This window comes from Ranitomeya imitator, chromosome 8 (genome assembly GCF_032444005.1).
Source record: "Ranitomeya imitator isolate aRanImi1 chromosome 8, aRanImi1.pri, whole genome shotgun sequence".
NCBI classification, from domain to species: Eukaryota; Metazoa; Chordata; class Amphibia; order Anura; family Dendrobatidae; genus Ranitomeya; species Ranitomeya imitator.
In genome coordinates, this window is record NC_091289.1 from 163766276 (window position 1) to 163791530 (window position 25255).

Sequence of the window (25255 nt, forward strand, 5' to 3'; positions counted from 1 at the left end):
ATGAAAAATGAACAATACAGAGACGCTGGGGATACCAGTATGCTAATTCATGCTGCCAGAACCGTGGGCAGAATAAATCGGAGATTTCAACATAGTTGGTTGAGAACAAGGTGACTAGTTAAAGAGCTATGACCCTGTCTGACATTCCCTCCTTTTCGGCTGGACTGACAGGTCTTTCCCTCGTTATGCACTCATACAGGGAGAGACCCATGTGAATGGGCTGGGGGAAGTCAGCGGTCATCTCCTCTTTGAACTATTCAGCTCGGGACCAGTGCCTTGGGCTTCATGAATCAGTTGACCGATTCCCTATAGATGTAGAATTATTGGCATTTCTTTAGTAATGACGGGTTACAGTTATATTGTTTATATGTGAAGTGTCTTGTTTTGTATCTTGCATGAACAACATTTTTATTGTGTTTTGAGATGATGCAAAAACGTGCCACATCGAAATCTCATGAGATGTGCCCATTCAGCAATCTGCAGTATGTTAATGTGCTTGGTGCCAGATGTTTTGTCACTAGTATGTTATCACCTGGTACATAGATGCCATCCTGTCTGCAACAAGAATGGAAGTATCTTAAGTCTCTCAATGTGAAACATGTTGTCAGCTCATTGATTCTGCCTGGTCACTGCAGTGTACAGCATTGTCCACACCCTAGGGCAACAGCGCTAAAGTAACGTCACTGTTGCAGTGTCATTGCACTGTGTGTCTTCAAGTCTCAAGCATTTTGTTGAATGCCTCCATGCACATGCAGAACGATTCTACCAACAGGGCAAAGATACAGCTATCACATGGAAATTGCCATTGCATGCTTTCACCCAGTTATTATGTTTTGTTTAAAAAATACATCCTTATTAAAATTAGTACAAACTATCGCCAAGATAAGTTATCAATTGCACCAATGTCCCAACAATAAAGTATCCCACCTCTACCTAACCCATCCCCATGTCCCAATCTTATGCTGGTGGAGAAATTATAATTAAAATAAGAAAAAAAATCCATCCCATACCATCTATTGGCAAAGTTTCCCCAGATCGACTCGTACAGCTACTGTATCAGAACGGGTGCTAAATCGGTAATTAATCAGACTAGTACCAAAGGGAAAAAAAAACATTACCTATTGACAAGCACACCTGTGATATCAAATGTATGTCATTTTCCCTAGAGCAAAAAAAACAATTATATTAAAAAAACAAATATCCCCACAATACATGGAAGCCTGTAAGAAAAACCACGAGGATAAGACAGGGGTCACACTTGAGATTGCAATGCGAGAAACTTGCCCAAGTCTCTCGCATTGCACTCACAAGTGTAACCCCGGTCAAACTGTAAAAGTTTCCCCAGAGATCTCAGTAAGGCCGGAGTCACACCAGAGGTGTAATATGGACGGGTGCTATGCTATAAAAAATCGCATAGCACTCGGACAAAGGTTCATCTATGGGGCAGCTCCCAACACCCGTTTTTTTCTCGGCCGTATTATACGTGCAAGAGAAATCGCAGCATGCTGGGATTTGCACCGTATTACGGCCGAGACTCGCCAATGAAAGTCTATGAGTGTGAGAAAATCTCTCACACTACACAGACCATCAGTGTGACTTGCGAGAAATACACACCGGTGTCCTTTAGAAAAGCCGGCAATTCAGTGCGGTGTAATGTAAAATCACACTGACAGGTGAAAATAGAATAGATAGAATAGAAATATACACATAGTATAGGTATATATATATATATATATATATGTATATATATATATATATACAGTGGGGCAAAAAAGTATTTAGTCAGTCAGCAATAGTGCAAGTTCCACCACTTAAAAAGATGAGAGGCGTCTGTAATTTACATCATAGGTAGACCTCAACTATGCGAGACAAACTGAGAAAAAAAAATCCAGAAAATCACATTGTCTGTTTTTTTAACATTTTATTTGCATATTATGGTGGAAAATAAGTATTTGGTCAGAAACAAAATTTCATCTCAATACTTTGTAATATATCCTTTGTTGGCAATGACAGAGGTCAAACGTTTTCTGTAAGTCTTCACAAGGTTGCCACACACTGTTGTTGGTATGTTGGCCCATTCCTCCATGCACATCTCCTCTAGAGCAGTGATGTTTTTGGCTTTTCACTTGGCAACACGGACTTTCAACTCCCTCCAAAGGTTTTCTATAGGGTTGAGATCTGGAGACTGGCTAGGCCACTCCAGGACCTTGAAATGCTTCTTACGAAGCCACTCCTTCGTTGCCCTGGTGGTGTGCTTTGGATCATTGTCATGTTGAAAGACCCAGCCACGTTTCATCTTCAATGCCCTTGCTGATGGAAGGAGGTTTGCACTCAAAATCTCACGATACATGGCCCCATTCATTCTTTCATGTACCCGGATCAGTCGTCCTGGCCCCTTTGCAGAGAAACAGCCCCAAAGCATGATGTTTCCACCACCATGCTTTACAGTAGGTATGGTGTTTGATGGATGCAACTCAGTATTCTTTTTCCTCCAAACACGACAAGTTGTGTTTCTACCAAACAGTTCCAGTTTGGTTTCATCAGACCATAGGATATTCTCCCAAAACTCCTCTGGATCATCCAAATGCTCTCTAGCAAACTTCAGACGGGCCCGGACATGTACTGGCTTAAGCAGTGGGACACGTCTGGCACTGCAGGATCTGAGTCCATGGTGGCGTAGTGTGTTACTTATTGTAGGCCTTGTTACATTGGTCCCAGCTCTCTGCAGTTCATTCACTAGGTCCCCCCGCGTGGTTCTGGGATTTTTGCTCACCGTTCTTGTGATCATTCTGACCCCACGGGGTGGGATTTTGCGTGGAGCCCCAGATCGAGGGAGATTATCAGTGGTCTTGTATGTCTTCCATTTTCTAATTATTGCTCCCACTGTTGATTTCTTCACTCCAAGCTGGTTGGCTATTGCAGATTCAGTCTTCCCAGCCTGGTGCAGGGCTACAATTTTGTTTCTGGTGTCCTTTGACAGCTCTTTGGTCTTCACCATAGTGGAGTTTGGAGTCAGACTGTTTGAGGGTGTGCACAGGTGTCTTTTTATACTGATAACAAGTTTAAACAGGTGCCATTACTACAGGTAATGAGTGGAGGAAAGAGGAGACTCTTAAAGAAGAAGTTACAGGTCTGTGAGAGCCAGAAATCTTGATTGTTTGTTTCTGACCAAATACTTATTTTCCACCATAATATGCAAATAAATTGTTAAAAAAACAGACAATGTGATTTTCTGGATTTTTTTTTCTCAGTTTGTCTCCCATAGTTGAGGTCTACCTATGATGTAAATTACAGACGCCTCTCATCTTTTTAAGTGGTGGAACTTGCACTATTGCTGACTGACTAAATACTTTTTTGCCCCACTGTATATATGCCCCTAGAACGTAAGTCCGCAAGGACAGGGTCCTCTCCCCACTGTATCAATCTGTCATTGTAAATTCTTTTACTGTAAATGATATCTATAACTCTGTATGTAACCCCTTTCTCATGTACAGTACCATTGAATTAATGGTGCTATATAGATAAATAATAATAATATGTCATTGACATATATATATATATATATATATATATATATATATAGTATATCTTTATATTTCACAGAGAGTTAGGTAGCAGAATAGCTGATAATTCAATTGTCAGGTTCTGTAAAATCATTGCAGAACCCGACAGGATATGAGACATGGTTTACATACAGCAAATCATTGCATATCCGTTGGATTTTTATATCTCCCTAATAATGTTAGTAGTTTGCGTGTGTCAAATTTGGTGCTGTAGGTGTTAAATTAAAGGATTAATTCACGGAAAAACTGTTGTGGGCTCCTGTGCAATTTTCTCCACCAGAGAGGGAAAGCCAGTGAGTGAGGGCAGATATTAATAGCCTAGAGAGGGACCATGGTTATTGCCCCCCCCAGCTAAAAACATCTGCCCCCAGCCACCCAATCTGTAAAATGCGCCTATTCCAGCACTTAGCCTCTCTCTTCCCATTGCCCTGTAGTGGTGGCATATGGGGTAATAAGGTGTTAATGTCACCTTCCTATTGTAAGGTGACATTAAGCCTGGTTAGTAATGGAGAGGTTTCATTAAGACACCTATCCATTACTAATCCTATAGTTAGTAAAGGGTAAAATAAACACACACACACATGCAGAATAAAGTCTTTTAATTAAATAATTAAACACACAGGTTTACCATCTTTATTACACTCTCAATCCAAGCGAAGCCCTCGTTCTTGTGTAAAAAATCCAAAAGAAAAAAAGCAACAATATCCCATACCTGTTTGCTGTACAGTCAAGACCCACACTGCAATACATCTCAAGGGGTTAAATAGTGTACCACCGGGAGAGATGCTAATGCTACTGGCCGTGCTGTAAACCACGGAGGAATTAATGAAAAGCTGCCTGCTCTGCCTCCCCGCCTGACCGGACATGAATTCATTAGCGTGGGAAAGTTTCTGAATATTTTCTCAATTTATGAATTGCAACTCTTTTTTTTTTTTTTAAAGTCACCAACTCAAGTATTATTGGAGTGGCGTAAAAAGTAGAGTAACATTTCTAGACAATAATGTAATATCTTAAGTGTACCATATTTATCTAACATCTTAAGACCCTTTCATAAATTTGCCACAAATAATGCAACACAAGCACAGGGAAAGATTTGAAAATAGTCCCCTTATAACAACTTCTTCCCTTAATATTTGTTATTTAGAATGTATTTTTCAAGAATATCTGTCACCCCGTGAACAACTTTCTTTGTCCCACTAATAGACTAGAGGAATTTTGGCTCACGCCCTGAAATAGAACTTCTTCAATGACTTCAGGTATTCATACACCCACAAATAAAATCAAACTGTCCTGGTCCAGTTAAACAACCCAAAACTATGAAACCGCGACCGGTGTATAACTAGGCTGATACACCGTTCGTATTTGTTTATTTGGTATTGATTTACTATTATTGTGACCAAAGGCCTTTTTTTTATTTTGGAATGTATACACAATATTTAAAAAAGAATTCTAAAATAGTCGCAATTAACACTTTTATTTTCTTAGCTTTAACAATGTATGTCCATCACGTCACAAGCGTATTATCTTGTGCTGATTCTGAATTACAGCTGGTATTAAAGTGCAGAACTGCATAGATAATTGTATTGAGAAAGAAATAGTCTGACGGCACTGCTAAAGGGCAAGACAACCTTGTACTAGGTTAATGCCCTCTGAATTTAGACCGCACCTGTGGACTCCGGGTGCTCATGCAAGAAACAATACTTGATTTGTGCGGTGTAGAGAAAAGAAATTGCAGATAGCACTCACCGGTCCTTAAAACTTCTTCCTTTATTCAATTACTTAAAACGTCATGACCGGAGGAACAGGTTACTAGGATGTGTGAGCCAGTGTAGACGACGGCCGTTTCGCGCTGCACGGCGCTTCAACGGTTCAGTCGGCCTGTGAGTGCTATCTGCACTTTCTTTTCTCTACACCTCACAGATAATTGTATTGATTCCTGTTGGAAACAGAAAACAGTTTGCCATCAGTCCCGCCCCCGAGGAGCTGAACTCCTTCAATGCACTGGAGTGCAATTCAAATATTGTCCCAGCAAATAATTTTGGGAGATTCCTAGTTTCAGGCTTTCAAAACTGTGGACATTAAATACAAACTGGCTTAACTTGAATCACGTGGTGCCCTATGCAACATCTCCAACAGGAACCCCACATTTTTGTATTTTTGTGGATGTTTAAAAATATTGGCTTTCTCTAACGGGTCAAAGTGAATTTTTGGGCCCCTCTAGGCTCCAAGGTTTGGGTGTGACTGCAAGCCCTGCACACACAATAGTTACATCCTGGCCAACTGTACTCAGGATCACCACAAGATGAGTAATTCTTTCTCGATATATATAGATTAGTTCTTTATATGAATTGCTAAATGGTGACTGAATGTGGACATACACATTAAAATAGTCAATCAAACCTGAAATAGGTTTCAATACTAACCCCTGCTAACACAATCTATTAAAGAGATGGTTTAGGGTTTGGGGTTCAAGTCTGAAGTCACTCTATCAGGATTCTCAGGTGCTGGCACTGGGAGTGAGAGGTCATGTGACCCCAAGTATGCAAATTTCATACTTCCAGCCACATTCCAACTAGACTTGTCCGGCCTCGCTTAGTTCACTTGTATTGATCGACGACGCGCATGTCTAGTTGTCATGTAACCACATGTATGCAAATCATATACTTGTGGTCATGCGCCTGCCTGCTGCCAGTGCTGGCGCTGAAGAATCCTTACAGTGCATACACTGCGCGCTGTGAGGATTCACAAGTCTGCAGTCACATAAAGTGACTGCAAACTTGAAACCCAAACCTGGACAACCTCTTTAATGATTTACCACAAACTGGATATACACATACAATATACAGTAGAAAATCTAGTAAAATTATACAAACAGTGACATGAAATCACCCTCATAGAATAATACGTGAAAACACTATCGATTGCATTTTAGAAATATTCACTAGATTAATTGCTTGTTTTACCCAGATCTCCCTTCCCAGTTATACCATGATCGTGGACAATTTATTTGAGTGTTCTCCAGCTCACTGCAGTGGACAATTAGAATTAAAACGTATTTATAAATTGTTCCTGCTTCTTATATGCTCTTGGTGCATACAGTAACAATGTGCCGGAGGCTACATTAGCTAGTGACTTGTATAATGGAACGTCTGGCACTGACCCTGGAGTGGGTGGTCTATCGGCAGGGAAACCATTGTGCTACCAGGTGACGGAGCATTATGTGAAATGGAAAGCTGGTCCCACGAGCTGGCTGTATCTTTATTTCCAGGAGCCAGAGGTTAGAAAGTATAGCAGGGAGCAGCTCCCTATCCAAAGCAGCTACATCCCAGTGGAGATGCTGGAACGTCCAGCGTCTGCGAGAGCATCTTCCATGCCACGTCTGGCAGAGGACCCCCAGGTAAATACGGCAACACAACCCCTCTATTTTCAGCCACAAATGTTTCTTTACTAATTAGCAAGTTACCCAGTCACAAGTCACAATATCTAACATATTATTAGGCAACTGACAATCTACCTAAGAACTTTCCATCACTTACCGGCTACATGGTCTGTTGCTTTTCCTGTTTGTCTATTTGCTCTTTCGTTGAATTATTGGATTATCGTTTCATTTGTTTTCAAGGGGTTTGTTTTGCTTCTTTCCGTTGTTTTGTACTTCTGTTTGTTTCTCCGAGTTTGTTTTCTTCATTTTTAGGACCCTGTTATGTTTAGTTCTTTATCAAGTGACCATTTAGTTTATTTTATACCTTATATAATTAGTGGGGAACTACCGTCTCCAAAAAATGTTTTTTCTTTTTCTGAAAATCATTAAAACTGTTTGGCGTAAAGTAAAATAGTACGACAGTTTTTGATTGTTTTTTCAGAAACGTTTGAAAAGTGTTCTCTTGTAATAGGAAGTTTTTGAACATAGGTAATTAAATTGTTGGTAGTTCCTCTTTAATTATCGTTTAACATGATGGGTATTTATAAAAATAATTTTATAATTTATTTAACTTTTTATTTAATTAATGGGTAGATAAACTCTCATTATTCCCTTCACTCATATGCACATTATGGATTTAGATTGCACAGTTACATAAAACAAAACCATTGGGGTCCATACTATAACCCAAATGTTCCTGATTTTGCTCTCAAAGGTCTTTTTTCTCTTGAATTTATATAAAACCTTCCATCACACACTGAATTATATAGGTATTCTAACCTAAAGGCAACATCATCTATTGGTATTTATTTATTAACTCTGAATATTGCTTCTCATGAAGGTACCAGCCCACAAAGAGCACAATGCTTCGCAACATGTTGGGAGGATTATGAGCAGCCATATCAGCTCTATGAAGACTCTTTATCATGTGCATTAGTTAATAATAAGGTCGGATTTACACATGGACCATTCTCACGTAGGAATACCTGACCCAACTGCTTGGTCTCCCGACCTGAACGATCTCTGTTTATCAAACAGTAAGCCCAGCTTGGAATAGCTGGCAGTTGGGTTAGGTCTTCTCATGTGAGGATGGTCCCTGTTTCACAAATGTATGAATCCGGCCATAAACAACAAACAAATCAAGCAACATACCTGCACCTAGTACACATAAAGTTTCGAAAACTTTACCTAAAGCCCTTTTTTATCAATGGAAAATTAATATTTAACAATGTCGATCTGTTTAGTGCACCAAGCCTTTCCGCTACGTTTTTCTCCTTATCACTGACCACAATTTCTTACGTTGTGTTCTATGAAATTCTCTGCAGCCCTGTAATATGTATTTACTAATAGTTGTTTTAATATGACCTGTGTCAAAATGAATTGAACAAAGAAGTCTGCAGCAGCTGCCATTATGGCATATAAATTTAGTGGTTCTTCTTCGGACTAGGCTATTCCCGAATTTTGGATGTCCAACAAGGAAGACTCCTCCAGTAGTTTTCTGAAAGTTCTTGTCCAGTCCAATACATTCCCAAAACTAGTGTCAAAACGATAGGAAGAACTTGTGTGTGCAGATGTATTTCTTCCTTTTTTTGGGGCTCACTTTGCTTTTCAGGTCCTGGCAGATGTTAGTTCCATGCGACGTTCGTTCTCCACGACAGCGGACAAGCGTGCACGTAGCTCATGGCTAGAAGACTTCACCTTAGATCGACGTGGTCTAGATAGTAGCTACAAGCAGCAACGTCGCAGCTACCATGCCTCTTTAAGACTATCTACTAATCGTTTGAATACAGATACAGGTTGGTCATATACACTACATGTTAAGTCCGCTATACACAGTAGAATAAAGTCGGTCAAACTCAATTTTTCTGATGGGACAGGGCAAACCATGTAAGATGTTAAGGGGACTCTCTGACAGATGTCGAAGGAGACAAGAATTGGGCACATTGAATTACAACGCCCGATCTGGCAGCAACTTATTCCCCTTGGCCAAATGCGTATGTGTGTCATGAGTTGGGAACCATATCTGTAGGCATGAGGATTCGACCATCCACAGTCCAAGATGCAAAGGCACCTTAATTCTGTCTTTACAAAAGATATCCCATGAAAAATATATGAGAAGATTTCCTTTGTTCTAAATGTGAAATCCTCGACTGAGTTGTTGAGATAGCAAATGAAAATATTTTTTTCATGTCCAGTATATTCCTAAATAATAGAAATTATTGTTTGCTTAAAATTATTGACATTTCTTCTTCGGGTCTTCTGTGTTCCCATATTTCAGGGCAGCATAATATAAAGGGGTGACACTGAACTTGAGAATACACTGTAACATTTTCTATGAGTAGGTTTTGAATTTTTGTAAAAAGCTGTTCAGATGCCGCTTGCACGTATACAGAAAGCTTGTGAGTTCTGCTTCCGCCACCCACACAGTGGATGACAGCTCTCTTTATATACTAACTTATGAGAAAAGCGGTCAATCATTCTGTGTGGGTAAGGAAGCAGTGACTTACAAGGTTCCCATCGAGCGGTATATAAACAGTTTTTTTCATGAAAGTGTAGAAAACTTTATGGTCTTAACCTTAGTTATAAAGCATAAGAGACCTGACAGATTCGCTTTAAAGAGGATGACTATTTTAGAGCCAAAAATCATAAAGTACATATGATACTGTTGTATGGAACCAGCAATCTCAATGATCCTATGATTAAAGATGGTGACATGTGACTTATCTACAGTACCGCTTCCTATATGTTTTCATAGTTTAAGATTGAAGGCAAACTTTGAGGTGTATTCCCACTTCCAAATAGAAATGTAGTATAGTTTTTTCTGATTAGCTATATCACTTATCCCATGTAAAGGGCATTGCAGTAGATTGGGTATCTGTCACGATTCCACCCCTCGGTGTGTCTGAGATGCAGTTACTGACAGCTCAGCCATGCAATCTGGTACAGGGGTGTGCCTAAGCTGTTAGTACTTTGATTGACAACTCAGCCATCCAATCTGGCATAGGGGCGTGCTGAGCTGTCAGTGTGTTGATTGACAGCTTGACTATCCAATCTGAGACTTTGAGGCGCTGCTGTTTCCAAGTGTTCATTATCCCAGGTGATTGCCATGCTACTTAACTGAGCTGTTTCTCTCAGACCTCTGCCAGAAGTACATTCAGCTAGTGATGTTTGTGCTCCCTGTGCCTTGAGTTTTGTATGCTTGATCTTTTGTTGCCTGACCTTGGACCTCTTTCTGACCATCCATCTGTTTAACCCCTTCTACTCTGATCCGTTATACACCTGGTATTCTGACCTCAGAATGTTACCTGACCTCAGAATGTTACCTGACCACGCTTTTGTCTCTTCCTTCTGTTTATGTCGCACCCTCCTGGCTGCTTACCTTGGACTCATTGACTATACTGACTCACGGCTTGGCCGTGAAAAGTGACTATTGTCACAGTATCTGTGGTTATGGCCACTGATGACGTTAGCTAGTTAGCTGTTAGTGTTCATAATCATGGATATCTAAGCTACTGAAATGTTATCAGTGAATCGGAAGAACTATACTACATTTCTAATTGGTATTTGCTAATATTATTATTATTATACCTACTACATTTTGAGATAGGTTCTTGGAGATGGGAAGCCTACGATGTTGAAGCATAAGATGTTCGTATAGAGGGACTTCAGTTTCTCTGCAGAAATGGGGACAGCAGAGGAATCCAGTGCATTGACAAAAAAAATCACATCCCTTACTAGAATCCTCTCCAAAAAAACACATGAAAAACAAAATGTCACATGGCATATGAATCTGGCCTGATATTTAGTCCTTTTACACAGTTTTTCTTCATACTTCCAAAGACCATACTGAGAACAGGTGGGCACTCATTACGGGTGGAAGAAAGGCAATTCCGGCAGCTAAATAGGAAAGGGTTCTTTACAGGTGGGACAGACAGACTGTGGAATGACGACCACAAGAGGTAGTAATGGCAGACATACAGTGGGGCAAAAAAGTATTTAGTCAGTCAGCAATAGTGCAAGTTCCACCACTTAAAAAGATGAGAGGCGTCTGTAATTTACATCATACGTCGACCTCAACTATGGGAGACAAACTGAGAAAAAAAAACAGACAATGTGATTTTCTGGATTTTTTTTTCTCAGTTTGTCTCCCATAGTTGAGGTCTACCTATGATGTAAATTACAGACGCCTCTCATCTTTTTAAGTGGTGGAACTTGCACTATTGCTGACTGACTAAATACTTTTTTGCCCCACTGTATAACAGCTTTTAAAATGGCCTGGACGATTTCCTTGATACACATAACATTGCGGGTAATAGTTAAATTAGTGATGAAATGTACAATTGGTGGAGAAAGGTTGCACTTGATGGACCTAGGTCTTTTTTCAACTTATGTAACTATGTATTAAGCTAGCATCTTTTACTAAAACTATATTAAAGTACCCCCATCGGTATGAGCGCAAAGCCTCTGGCATCTTGTATCTCCCAACTTTATGGATAGTCAAAGAGTAACATTGATGGTTCATTGCATCAGACACATTGTTTTCATGTATTTCTAAATTCTTTAAAGGGGTAATCCACTACTCGGATAACCTTTTCTCATTTACTAGGTTTTCCAAAAGTAAAATAATATCCTCTATACTCCCGTCCGGTGCTGGCGATGTTATGTCATGCAATCCCTGCAGCTAATGAGCGTTCACTGCATTGTCCCATCCATCGGACAAATCAGTCATCGGGAGAAAGTGAGAGAGAGGCTGCAGCCCAGTTAAATCCAAAGGAAGAGAAAGTGAAGTGGCCACTGATTGGATGCAAGGATCGCGTGACATAATGTCACGAGAACACCAGGAGAGCTGGCGCTGGAATGACGCCAGCAGCGGAGCAGAGTACAAGTGTTACTATTTTACTTGGGGCAATCACAGTGATTGAGAAGAGCTTATCTGAGTAGTGAACAACCCCTTTAAGAGAATAGCCTTTCTATGTAACTTTTTGTATCTTGTAGGTCATCGATTAGACTCCCACCGTTCAGGAGGAAGAGAAAGGGGCCGTTCTAAGGAAAGGAAGCATCTCTTATCACCTGATCTCTCACGTTGCAACTCAGAGGAAAGAAACCCACAGGCATGTGAGCATAGGGATCACCAGCTGTCACCTGCTCATACCCATAGCAGCGTGCAGGTAAGGATACGATCACTGTGATCTGTGATGATCACTCTTCAAAGGGATTTTACAGGAAGAGACTGTGTGAATCAGACTATTCATAAAATCAGTCATAAATGTGAATTGTCTGGGTCCTGATCAGAGCAGGTTCCAACTTTGGGAACTGTACCTATCTTGAGAACATCCCTTTTTGTGCTGCCGTGAATGGGCCCTGTCTTACACCACTGGAAGTGGACAGGTTGCCACGCACATGGCTCTCAAATCAGTTCTACGGGAGTTTGGAAACTTTCTGAGCAAGTGTGTAGAGCATATTGATATATCATAAATGTTCCAGATGGGATTACCCATTTAATGAAATCTTTTGAGTGCAATTTGAAGGTCCCAGTAAACGGTATATTTACTTCATTGACGATTGACTAGGATGTGCCTAGCCACTTCTCCTCCATGAAGAGACTGGGAAATAGGTTCTTGTGCTATTAAGATGAGTTGAGGTCTTATCTGTTATATCACCATCTTTCTGATTTATTATCTGAATTGCATGTCTTACCTTCCAATTACAAAAAAAATGAATATATGAATGCAAAAAAAAAGTAAACTGAGTGCAATCCAAATAAACTAATAAGTAAAATGTGATGTTTCATGGTATATTATCTTTAAACTATGCCGGGATTTTATAGAGGAGCTGGTTATAATTGTAGAAACATTGAATGAAATATTAAAATTCAAGATGAGAAAGTTTGAGTGAGAAAAATTCATTGGCGTTCTCTAAGAATAGCAAAAATGGAACAGAAAGAACAAACTATCTGTTCTTGGGCCGTGTCTGTCTAGTATTGCAGTTCTTCCCAATTTATTAAATGAGACTGAACAGCAGGACGAGACATAACCCATGAACAACACTGGCGCTTTGCTAGCAAAAGGTAGATCCATTTTTCTATTACTAGACAGCTTCTTTAAATCTTAATTTTACATTGTCATTGTACAGTCTTGGAATTCTTGTTTTTAATCATTTTGTTTTTATTATTTAGTTATTGACTTGACTGGGTTAACTAAAATTATATATATATTTTTAATAGATACTTGACTCATTGAATGAAAGTTGCATTCCTTCTGATACCAGCACCCCAAGACGTGGGCGACGACAACTTCCTTCTGTGCCTGCAACCCCAAGACCTCTTATTTCCTTTTCTTCTTTAATCCGCCGTCAGAAACACAGCTCCCCTCCCCGCAATGGCAGCGACAATACGCCACCTTATCCTAACGAACCGGGCCTGAGCGAGTCTTCCTGCTCCCTCCAGGGGCGTCATAGCTCACAGTCAACTCCTCAGCACTATATCTCAGAGCCACATTTGGCCATATACGAGGAGATGCAGAGCTCAGACTGTCCGGCTGAGGACACACTCACATTTGAGGTTGCTGTGGCCACCAGTCTAGGTCGTTCTAACACCATTGCTGCTCCTTTACGTTCAGGGTGGCAAATGCCCAATGGCCACTATCGTCGCAGAAGAAAGGGCGGGATGCCAACTGTGATAGCTTCCCGAGAGTTAAGTGACACAGAAGAGGATGACCGTTGTTAAATGCAAGTGGGGCAAGCTCGTTGTTCCACAGCAGATATTATTTCAGTGGCTCGTCCTTCACAACTTTGCGCCTTTTCAAGAGGAGCCCCAAAGCACTCACTGCCAATCTCCTTACCTTAACCACAAGTCCAGGCAATGCCTTCAAAAATGGCTAAAATCCTGGATCTTAATATCTTGTGCCAAAACAGAATTAAACTGTCCCAAAGACACATGCAAAAGTGTAAAGGGGAGGCATGGAGATGTATATCCTTAATCGAACAGTGGAAATGAGTGATCTAGAATACGTCAGTAGCTGGTGGAGATCACTGCCTATCTTGCCTATCTCGAATTGAATATTGATTGATACTTTGTTATCATTTAACAATACTGGAACTCGAGTCTCCAGATATTGACAATTGATCATTTGTTAAATATCCTTTCCCGAAATGGTGATGGCAATTTGATAGAATGGTAATTTATTGAATGGACAGCCATTGGGGTGATTGATGGAGAAACCAGTTTACTGAAGGATTTCTTATGCAGTTGTGAAATATTTATATGCGACGATATGCAAAGATGATGGTTCAGAGGAATCTCTGGCTTATTGTTAAGTGCATTTCTGAGCCCATAAGCCCTTGTCATTTTACAAGACAAAGAAGATCTATATTTTGCTTACTTATATCGAAATCAACTTTACTTTACCCATCCTAAGGGATTGATATGTTATTACAGTTGGCAATCAGATGGATATGAAAATAAGAAAACTTACCGTATGTAGAACTGCAGGTAAAACTTATGTTTGTTTCACCTAAAACATAGGCATGCTTCATTTTGTATAATAATTATGAGTACATGGGTTTAAAGAGTTCACTTAACATGGGAGGAAGAAACAATGTGGTAAAATCACCCAAGTCATGCATTAGGCAAATATTATTTTTTCTCTGATTGGTATCACGTATTACTCATGAGCAGTTTATCCCATGGTTTGAAAAAGCAAATACAATGATGGCTACATAGGTTTAAAGGGAACCTGTCATTAGGGTTTCCCCATATAAACTATGACCACCACCATTAAGGCCTCTTTTACAGCATACTAAAATCCTTTTAAAAAGTTTCCAACCCGGTCTGCAGATCTAAAAAAAAACCCTATTATAATACTCACAGACGGTGCGGTCCTGTCTGATGGGCGTCTCTGGTATTGATTCATACTTCTTACAATCGCTGCCCATCTTCCCTGTTGCATGTGGATCAGGTGTCCTACGTCATCCACACAGTGTCCCCCCATCACACTCTTCCACAAGTGAGCTTCAAAGGGCACAGCCTAGTACTGTAGTGCACATGTGCCGGTAAAGGCCAAAGAGTGCCGATGGCCCAGAAATAAAACTGGTGCATGAGCACTACAGAACTTTGCTCTGCCCTCGGCACAGCAAAGAGAAATATACTTGTGCAAGAGCGTCCTTGGGGGACACTGTGTGGATGGCATAAGTCATACCCACAAAGCAGGGAAGGAGGACGAGGATTACAAGAAGAGAGGAGGCGCCGGATCAAGACCAGAGATGCTCATAGGACCAGTCGGCACCATCTGTGAGTATAATGAAAGCTCTATTTTGGGATCTGAACACTGGATTGGGGACTTTTTTGTTGCATTATAGTATGTTGTAAAAGAGGCCTTAATGGTGGTGGCCGAAATTTATATGGGGAAAACCTGGTGAGGTGACGGGTTCCCTTTAACTGAAATGTTAGGTCCAAAGAAACCAAGTTTGCTGATTTCAATTATCCATCGTAACCTCATTTTGAATCTTGAAGACAACATCAACTACTTATCAATATGCCCTTCAATCATAAAGTATGTTCTTCAATTAAGTTTATATTATTTTTTTATTACTACTATTATTTATTTTATTATTATTCCCCACAGCCATCTTTAACTGGGTTATTCCACAAACTAAAAAAAAAAGCTTTCTGTGCGTAAATCATAAATGCATCAAACAAGACAACAAAGAAAACATATGAGGTTAGAGTAGAGGCACACACAAATATCTACTCTAAGGACATTTTTAAAAACTCCTTGATTACAAAAATAGGGACAGGGGACATGCTTAGTTTAAAACACAAGCAGGTAATCCACATTTTAAGTTACGACCACCTGCTCCAAATAAGAAGTTCAGCCCAAAAAGCACTAAAGTAAAGGACAAAATATCATGAGCAAAAAAAAAAAACAAATTATATAGGTAAAACGTAAAACATGCTAAGAAAGCAGAACAGAATAATATCAAAGCTCAGATGCACCGAATAATAGCAATGGTTATTACACAATACTAGAGACTCTACATAACAATTCTGTATAGCACAAGCCACATGTATATGGTGGTAGCCGCCTGAGGAAGGTAATAAGCGGGGTGCGGGGCTGATCACCGTGACCCACTTACATATATTGTAGGGTTTTGTGACCATTCACCTTGTTCTTGCTTTACATAATTGTTATGTGGGGTGTTTAGATGATTTACTATGTGGTAACATAGTTAACATCAGTTTTATAGACTGGATATTGACTTGATCCTCTATCATCCTTATGTGTTTCTTTGTTCTTCAGTTTGATAAATTACATGTGAGCGGTGAACCGTACGGCATTTTGGCACCATGCTATTTGCAGTTGCATTTCCATAGTTTCATAAGAATGTTATAAATCATGAAAGCAATCTTATTACTCCCCCCCAAAAACATTTTAATTGAACATTTTCACCTATTTTAGCCAATCTGTCCCTCCATACCATAGCTTTGTGTACTTTAGCTTTTTTTTGTGTCCTCGTTATTTTCTGTTAATTCTCATTGGATGACCCCTTTAAGAGCACCACTCCACCATTATTTTAACAAAAGGAATACACAAAGGTACATATAAATACTGGGATTCGCTAGATTTCCCAAGATCGTTCTAACCCCACCATTGTGTTCGGTGAAAAGTCTACACTCTTTCTTTTATATGTTGTACGAGACGGCAAGAAAAAAAGAATCTCTCAATATATAATCATAAAGATGCATTCAATAAAACAGAAGTATACCATTAAGGTTTATAAATATAAAAGAGGAAAAAAAAACTATTCAATACAACTTCAGGAAAAACTTTACTAGCACCCTGGACATAGACTGTACTGTTATCGATCTACCTATCTCTTCGGCAGGGAGAAAGTAAAGGGCTTCAGTAATTCAAGTCTACTCCAGCGCTGTCACAAATGGAATAGTTTGAGTAACCAGCAAGTAAATGAACCTAATAAACCGCATGGAGTAATATTTTTAAATTCTAGATTCGAAACTTAAATTTACACACTGCTGTGCATATTCTAGGAGGTTTTTAAGTGATCACTACGGGAATTAAAGTCAAAAGCTCTCCCCAAAAAAAGCAACACTAGGGTTAGCCTTTAAAGTAATCTTTACATGTTCCAGATAACATCTCCTTCAGTTTCTTTACAAAACTGCACTGAACTCCACTCTCCAATCTCACCTCATGTTATTTTAGAGTGATATTTGTCTGAGTGGCCCTAACTCTTTTTTATAAGTATTTTCTTGTATATCACACCGAAGGGCTTTACATGATATGACGTTGTAAAATATTCAAGAAATTATATATTGCCATTCTTCTTGTAGTTTTAATGTTGTTACCATTGGAATAGGAAAGAAGCTCATATTGTACATATCAATGTAATAGAGACAACATACACCTATATTTCATTAATATTTATATTGGGACATCCATTATCTGTTCTGGTCTAATATTCACTAGTAGAGATGAGCGAATAAATTTGCAGGACCCTGGTCCAGCAGCCAGGTCAGTACTCCATAACCCATAGACTGGAGCCCTTCCGGTTGCCTCTTACCTGCTGTCATTAATGGCTTGTCTTCTGATTATCTGGCTTGGCATTGTTGTGGCATGAAGCACACACAACGTTGCCCCAAGGTTGGCTTTTCAAGAGGAGGTGTTTCACAGAGCTCTTATCCAGTGGCCTACTGACTTGGCTACTGGACCAGGGTCCTGCAAATACATTTTCTCATCTCTATTCCTAAAGCCAACCCTTTTCCCTGGACTGGTCCTGACTAGTGATGTACGAACGTGCTCGGATAACGAGTTATCCGAGCATGCTCCGGTGTTATCCAAGTATCTTGGGCATGCTCGAATAATATATTAAAGTCCCTGCAGCTGCATGTTTTGTGGCGGTAGACATCTGCAACACACAGGCAATCCCCACATGTCTTGAGGCTGTCTACTGCCACAAAACATGCAACTGCAGGGACTCGAATATGTTATCCGAGCATGCTCAAGATACTTGGATAACACCCGGGGATGCTCAGATAACACGTTATCCGAGCACGTTCGCTTATCACTAGTCCTGACGTTATCTCTGCAGTTAGTAGTTGGGGGAAAAGTGTACATATATAGGCCAACTGTTCCAAATTTGCAAGGACTTTTTTTTAAACAAATTTCATATTTTCAGATCCTATCCTGACAAAAAGGGTCATTGTTTAGACAAGAAAAAAGCTACAAAAACATTGATGCAGTATTAATAAAACAAACAAAATAATGTGTTTCCAAGATCAGCCAAAGAAGGTTTATTAGAATAGATTTCCACTCGTCAGTAAATTAGTAAATTGTCTTTTTAGTTTCTAAAATTCTGATAAAGTTTAGATAAAAGGAAGAAATTGGTATTGGCTGTTGTACTATTTATGTGAACCATGTATTGTGTTGCAACTGGAATAATTTGCTAAATTAGTAGTGAATATCCAGCCAATATCCCTTCTGGTAGATGAATGCAAAAATTATATGAAATGTGGACAAGCATAAAACCAGAGTGGACAGATCACCGGGATCCATATCCATGCCTAAATGATTGATATGTAACTTCTGAGAAACAAGTCTTGTATATTCAATTCACCTACAATGATGGACACTTTCAAGTGCTATGTACAGGAAAACACTTCTGTCTGCGCGACGCACGAAAGAAGTCATGATTTAAATCAGGTGTTGGGAGGTGGTGATTGTAATATAAGTAAAATATCCTGTTTTGCCCAAAATTAATAATAAAATAAATATGAAAAATACGTCTTGGGATTTTATGGGGACTTTTTTGTGTGAAAGAGAAATAAAAAAATATATATATACTAAACATATTGTAAATAATTCTAAATATTTCTCGTTCTTTTTCTGACTTTTTCAGTCCAGAAATAAAACTTGGTAAATTAAAATATGTTGTGCTGTTGTTAAACCAGTATAGCACTTCTTGGACCACCATTCATTCCTTGTATGGTTGAAATCAACTTTCAGAAAGCCATTAAAACTTTGATGCTTGTTATAATTCTTTCTTTTAGATATTTGTACGATAAACATGAATAAATCTATTACTCTCTTTACCTTTCAGTTCTTTGATGAAGAGTTGAAGTTAGAATTCTTTAGACTTGGGGAAATATTCAAACTGCTGCTCTAAAACTGCACTTAGATACCATGAGAATGGTTAATTGGCCCCCGAAACCTTTAGGACATACCCCCTCTAAGGGCGAAGTCAGGCGGCCATATAAATAAGACCAAGATCAAAATGAATTGCATGGATTGTTCGGCAGCTCTCACGACCTTGGTGTGACAGCTGCATAGAAATAAGTGAAGGCAGAGCCACCGGCCAGTGTGTGTACTGCGTTCCGATCTTGGCCCGATTTATATGGTTGTCTGACTTCGCCCTAAGCTTGACTGATGAGATAGGTAACAGTGTAACTGTGGCACAACATGTTTGGTGTGGTCCTTCACCCTAGGATATGCCAACATGGTTCCCAGAAGACCAGTAGTGTCAAAAGTGACTGTCAACCTTAGCCCTTCCTGGTGTGCCGTTATGGGACTTTTAGGAGGTGACTCTCTGTTACAATTTGCCCAACTGAAAACATTCCGCCATATGAGGCCTTACAACAGTCATCAATGTGAACTCTGTTTCATGAGGGCTATGTGTAGCGGTACTTGGGATCATTACACCACTAGCTATCATAGATATCTTAATTAAGTAAGAATGTAAGCATGCAACATGTACGTTACATATTATTCAGTGCAAGAGAATTAAGGCCACTTTCCATTAAGGGGCCAAAGCAGGCTCAATCAATTTCTGTATTAGAAATGGATACTGTGTCCTAAAGGATCTTTCAATAAGAGAAGCGGGGATTACACTCTTCCAATTAGCTATGTTTCAAGAGTCCACATAGTTTATTACTACGTCTTCTGAAGGAACCAGCCTGCTCAATCTGTTGGACTTCTAAAAGCAGTCCTTACCCGAAGGCAGGTTGTTCTCACACTCTTGGCTTATTAGCCCGACTGAGGGCTGACACAACCACTGATCATGCTGACCCTGCGATGACTCACAGACTTACTGTCTCTTTAATTGCTCATGGCACTAAGGCGGCACTCAGAACACAGGCGCTACATGTTTCCACCTGAAGTGAGCTGGCATCTTCATGATATGTAGTTAGATTCACATTGTTCCTTCTCCTCTGGACCACCGGTGCAATCCACAGTGGCTATACTTATGCCCAGTTCCTCTGGTGATTATCAAATATGATGTAAAATATATTGACCAGGAGATCTAGATATACTGTAGTGTGATTGTTTGGTCGTCAAGATTGTTAATCCTTTAGCGTTACCCAGGGTGCACCACGTGGAGGCGGACTAACGTTGCACCCCAATGCCCAGTTGACTGTGAGTCTCACAACAGGTCCCTCCAGAGGTCACACTTGACTGTCCTAAACAGATGCCAAATAATGCCTTTTATAACCTTGTTACTTTCCCCTCCTATCAGCATAAAAGAAAATGTCTAACTGCTAACTTACACTTCAGTGTCAAGCTCTTTGTGAGTCCATGCTAAACCTCCAACTACAACTTGGCAGTCAGAAAACCATGTTCCCCGATGTCCAACAACTCAGACAGGGTACGACAGTATCACTGTGCTCAATGGCCCGCTATCCATGCAGAGGGTATATTTCAATGTGGCGGTATCACAGGGCTAGAAACGTGGGAAATATTAAAACAGAACACCAATGTTTCCTAAAAGGGAACACAACCAAATTCTGGAAGAGGGAGGAATAGGAAGGTAACCCCCTTAAAACTTGACAAATTCATCTGACATATACGTAAGTTGAAAGGATAGTCTGACCTACAGAAGAGGGACGGAGTAATTCATATTGAATAGATAGTAACCAGTGATCGGACACAAAAAGGAAAATAGGGGAGGACGTAGGTCTGAAACATAAAAGACAGATAAAGGAAGATAAAATAGTAGAGCTAGTAAAGAAGTCAAATGTTGTAGAGCTGAGGAAGGGATAGCCTGGCACATGAAATGACTGGTGAAGGTAGAGCCTAGACATTATAACAGTTGATAAAGGAGCGATGTGGCACTCAGCTCTGATTGGTTTTGAATAGTCTGGAATAAACTAATATATAAACTGCTAGTATCACGAGAACAATTAGTAGAAATTAGCCTTAATATAAATATGTTTCATGGTAAGAAAAAGTAAGTTCACATGTGGCAGATTCTTTTGCAGAAATATTTGCGACTTTCCTTTGACTTGAATGGAGCTTTCAGAAATCCATGTGCACGTTGCCGAATTTGTAAAGAGGTGAAGCACAAGAAGAGTCCGGGGGCGGTTACCTTCTCGGCTCTATGCCTGGAACCATTGAGCTGTGCTACAGGTTCTCCAGGGGGCAGACTTAGAGACTGGGACAGGAAGGAAGCAGGGCAGAGAGTGGCAAAGGCACGCGCAAGGAACAGAGCAGCGTGAGCAGTGGTCAGAGCAGGGTGCAGCTGCGCTCCGGGAGAGAGATAGAGCTCCTGGTCAGAGGACAAAAACAGGGAGATTGCCCAGAAAGACTGCATCTTGTGAGTACATGAAAGCAGACTCTGCTGTGACTGGAGAGGGGCACTTTGAGACCCGTGTAGAGACATTGGCCCGTGTAGAGATTGCAATCCCCTAGTACCTGCGGTATCAGTACAGAGACTGATTCCTGGTGAGAGACTTAACAGTGCAGAGTCGCTGATTCCTGGTGAGAGACTTAATAATAGACTGACCATCGTTTTCCCAGGATAGACTGTGCTGTAAAAGCTAAAGACTCAGAGCCTGTGCATATCACATTAACTCCCAAAACCCCAGGCAGCAGGCTCCTAGAGACTACTCAGCCCACGGACAACAGAGGGACGACAAGTGCCGCTGCTTCTCGGCGCCTACGTTGGAGAAGACGACCCTACAAGCAAGTCCTCATCAGACTGATAAGTGTTCTTTTCTCAAGAAATCCTGCTTACTTCTGTTACACCATTTGTCTCCCATATTTTTGCACTGGTTTGTTGCTAGTTATATTCCATTGCTTCCTCCCTGCGAGGAGAACCTGATTCCTGTTAATAAACCCCTCAACTTTTGGTCTGTCTGTTCCGTGGTGACATACTCAGTACCTGGATACTATTACAAATTAACCCCATCCAAATGTATGGAAAAAATGTTAAATTCCAAAAATTCATGAAAGAAATCTGCAACATGTGTACATATCCTTATAGTATAGGGAGAATTGGTAGAAGCAGTTGACAATCTTTATCACGGCAATAAAAAAAAAAAGGTGAAGTGATAGCTGCTAGAACCCTGATAAAATATACTGACACCGCATATTTTTATGCAGACATTATATAAGCTATTCCCCAGTCAATCATGTATGTAAGTAGCAGATTTCTTCATCTCCAGATCCCATCTGGATTTAGCTTTAGGTATTTGAGCTCAGGAATGGCAGCAAATTGCTGTCACTTTGAATCCCGTCATTGTACTGTATGTAATCACCTGTAAAACTGAACCCACCGAATGCCAGCAGCAACAATAAAAGAAACTGATGTGCTTACATTGTAGATATTCTCGGGTCCAGAGGGTAAAGTTGAAGGTAAATAAAGTTTAATACTCAGCAATGATAAAAATTGAAAAATATACTGTTTTAGGGCCAATAATTAACCAAATGAGCTAATCCTTCATCATTACCCAGTGTAAACATGAGACTGAACAGTAACAAGCGAGCTAAACATTTGCTTATCTGCTGATCGCATGTTTTATATGGCCTAAAAGATAAAGGTTGTTGGCAGCACATTTTATCACATATACAGAATTTACTAATGACATGCAAGCTATATGAGGACCAACTGATCCTATTAATATGATCTATTGCAGGCTCGGACTGGCCCACAGGAGAACAGGTGAATGTCTCGGTAGGCTGCTGTGCAAGAGAAAGCCTCTTACCCCCCCAACAATAGCACTAGTTGGCCTAATACATTTAATTTCCTACGTAGAGACTAAAAAATTATCTCATCATTCATTCATTCAACAAACTACTGTACCTAGTTTATTACTTTACAATGGCATGTAAAAGTTTGGGCACCTCTGGTCAAAATTACTGTTATTGTGAACAGCTAAGCAAGTTGTAGATTAAAAGGCCTCTAAAAGGCCTAAAGTTAAACATGACACATTTCTTTTATATTTTAGGCACAAAAAATATATTTTTTCATTTTTTACAGTTTAAAAATTACAAAAAAGAAAATGGGCCGATGCTAAAGTTTGTTCACCCTGCATAATTAGTACGGTACCTAGTAGCACCTCCTTTTGAAAGTATTAAGAAGCCAAAAGGCTTTCAATTCTTGTTTGATGGATTTCCATCCATTCTTCCTTGTAAAATTCTTCCAATTCTGTGAGATTCCTGGGTCATCTTGCATCCTCTGCTATTTTGAGGTCTAGCCACAGATTTTCAAAGATGTTCAGATCGGGACTGTGAGGGCCATTGTAAAACCTTCAGCTGTCGCATTTTGAGGTAGATTTTGTGAATTTTGACATTTTTTTTTACAGATGAAGCTATGTTTGCAACAAGAATTTGTTGAAATTTCATTGAATCCATTCTTCCCTCCACCCGGGAAATATTCCCCTTGCTGCAACACAATCCCAAAGCATGATTGATCCACCCCCATGCTTAATGTTTGGCAAGATGTTCTTTTCCTGAAAATTGGTGCCCTTTTTACTCCACACATACCTTTGATTACTGTGGCCAAAGAGTTCTATTTTAACCTCATCGGTCCTCAGGACTTGTTTCCAAAATGCATCCGGCTTGTTTATAGGACTTTTGCATACTTTTGACTCTGAATTTTATGGGGAGGGCACAGGAGAGGTTTTCTTCTGATGACTCTTTCATGAAGGCCATATTTGTGCAGGTGTCTCTGAATGGTAGAAAAATGTACCACAACTCCAGAGTCTTTTAAATCTTTCTGAAGGTCTTTCGCAGTCAAGCCAGGATTCTGGTTTGCAATCTAGCAATCCTATGAGCAGCTCTCACCGAAATTTTGTTATCTTGACCTCCATTGTTCCTGATAACAGCCATTTCTTAATTATATTTCAAACTGAAGAAAGGGCAATTTGAAAATGCTTTGCTATCTTCTTATAGCCTTCTCCTGGTTTGTTGGCCTCCATCATTTTCATTTTCAGAGTGCTAGGCAGTTGCGTGGAAGAAGCCATAGCTGTTGTTTTTTGGCACAAGGTTAGACGTGGCTGGGTTTTTATAAAGATGGGACATTTGCATCAACTAGCCTTTTCAAAATGATGATAGTGAACAAATCATAACCCTAACAGGCTAAATAAAGTCTGAAATCTTGGTCAAAGTTGTCGGAGCACACACAAATTCCAGTGTGCTCAAACTTTTGCATTGACCCATTTTCCTTTCTGTAATTTTTAAAATGTAAAAAATGACAATAAATATATATTTGCTTGCCTAAAATACATAGGAAATGTGTCATCTTTAACTTTAGCTCTGTTAGAGATCATTTCATTTTCAACTTGCTTTACTGTTCACAATAACAATAATTTTGACCAGGGGTACCCAAACTTTTACATGCCATGATGGGAGGGTGGAGAGCAGGAGGGAGGAGGGGATCTGCCTTTAGATCCTCCCTTCCTTCAACATAGAATCTTATCAGTACTATCATCTCATTTCTCAGTTATGTAACAATATGTCTTCACCGAGTACAGATTTTACCAGTGACGTGAACATTTTAATAATGAAATTGTTCCTGGTAGAGAAAGAAGCAGATTTCTCTAATAAGATATATTATAAAGGTTCTTAATTTAACATATGCTATTGAATTAAAGTAAAAATTATAAAGACGATTACACCTTAATATTACAGTATATAAACTTGTAATATAAGTGAACACATATTCAGTACTCTGCTATGTAATGTTTGGGAGCTATAGAAATATTCATAAAAACCTCTCATGAAGAAGTACCGTATATACTCGAGTATAAGCTGAGATTTTCAGCCCATGTTTTTGAGCTGAAAGTCCCCCTCTCGGCTTATACTCGAGTTATACCCATGGGTCGGGAGCGAGGGCTGTCTAATTATACTCACCTGCTCCTGGCGTGGTCCCTGCAGGTCCCTGGTTCCCCAGCACCACAGCTTCTTCCTGTACTGAGCGGTCACATGGTACCTCTCATTACAGTAATGAATATGCGGCTCCACCTCCCATAGGGGTGGAGCCGCAT

General features: G+C 39.9%; 1 protein-coding gene across 1 annotated transcript in view; it reads left to right on the plus strand.

The window, feature by feature from the left end:
- The window catches only part of CACNA1E (calcium voltage-gated channel subunit alpha1 E), a 782868-nt gene extending 763784 nt beyond the window's left edge, over window positions 1-19084 (plus strand). Inside the window, exons 46-49 of the mRNA XM_069737731.1 lie at window positions 6832-6960; window positions 8594-8777; window positions 11977-12149; window positions 13205-19084. Of these exons, the coding sequence (XP_069593832.1) occupies window positions 6832-6960; window positions 8594-8777; window positions 11977-12149; window positions 13205-13705 (987 nt within the window). The 3' untranslated portion in view covers window positions 13706-19084. The remainder of the gene's footprint in view (window positions 1-6831; window positions 6961-8593; window positions 8778-11976; window positions 12150-13204) is intronic.
- The last annotated feature ends 6171 nt before the right edge of the window (window positions 19085-25255 follow it).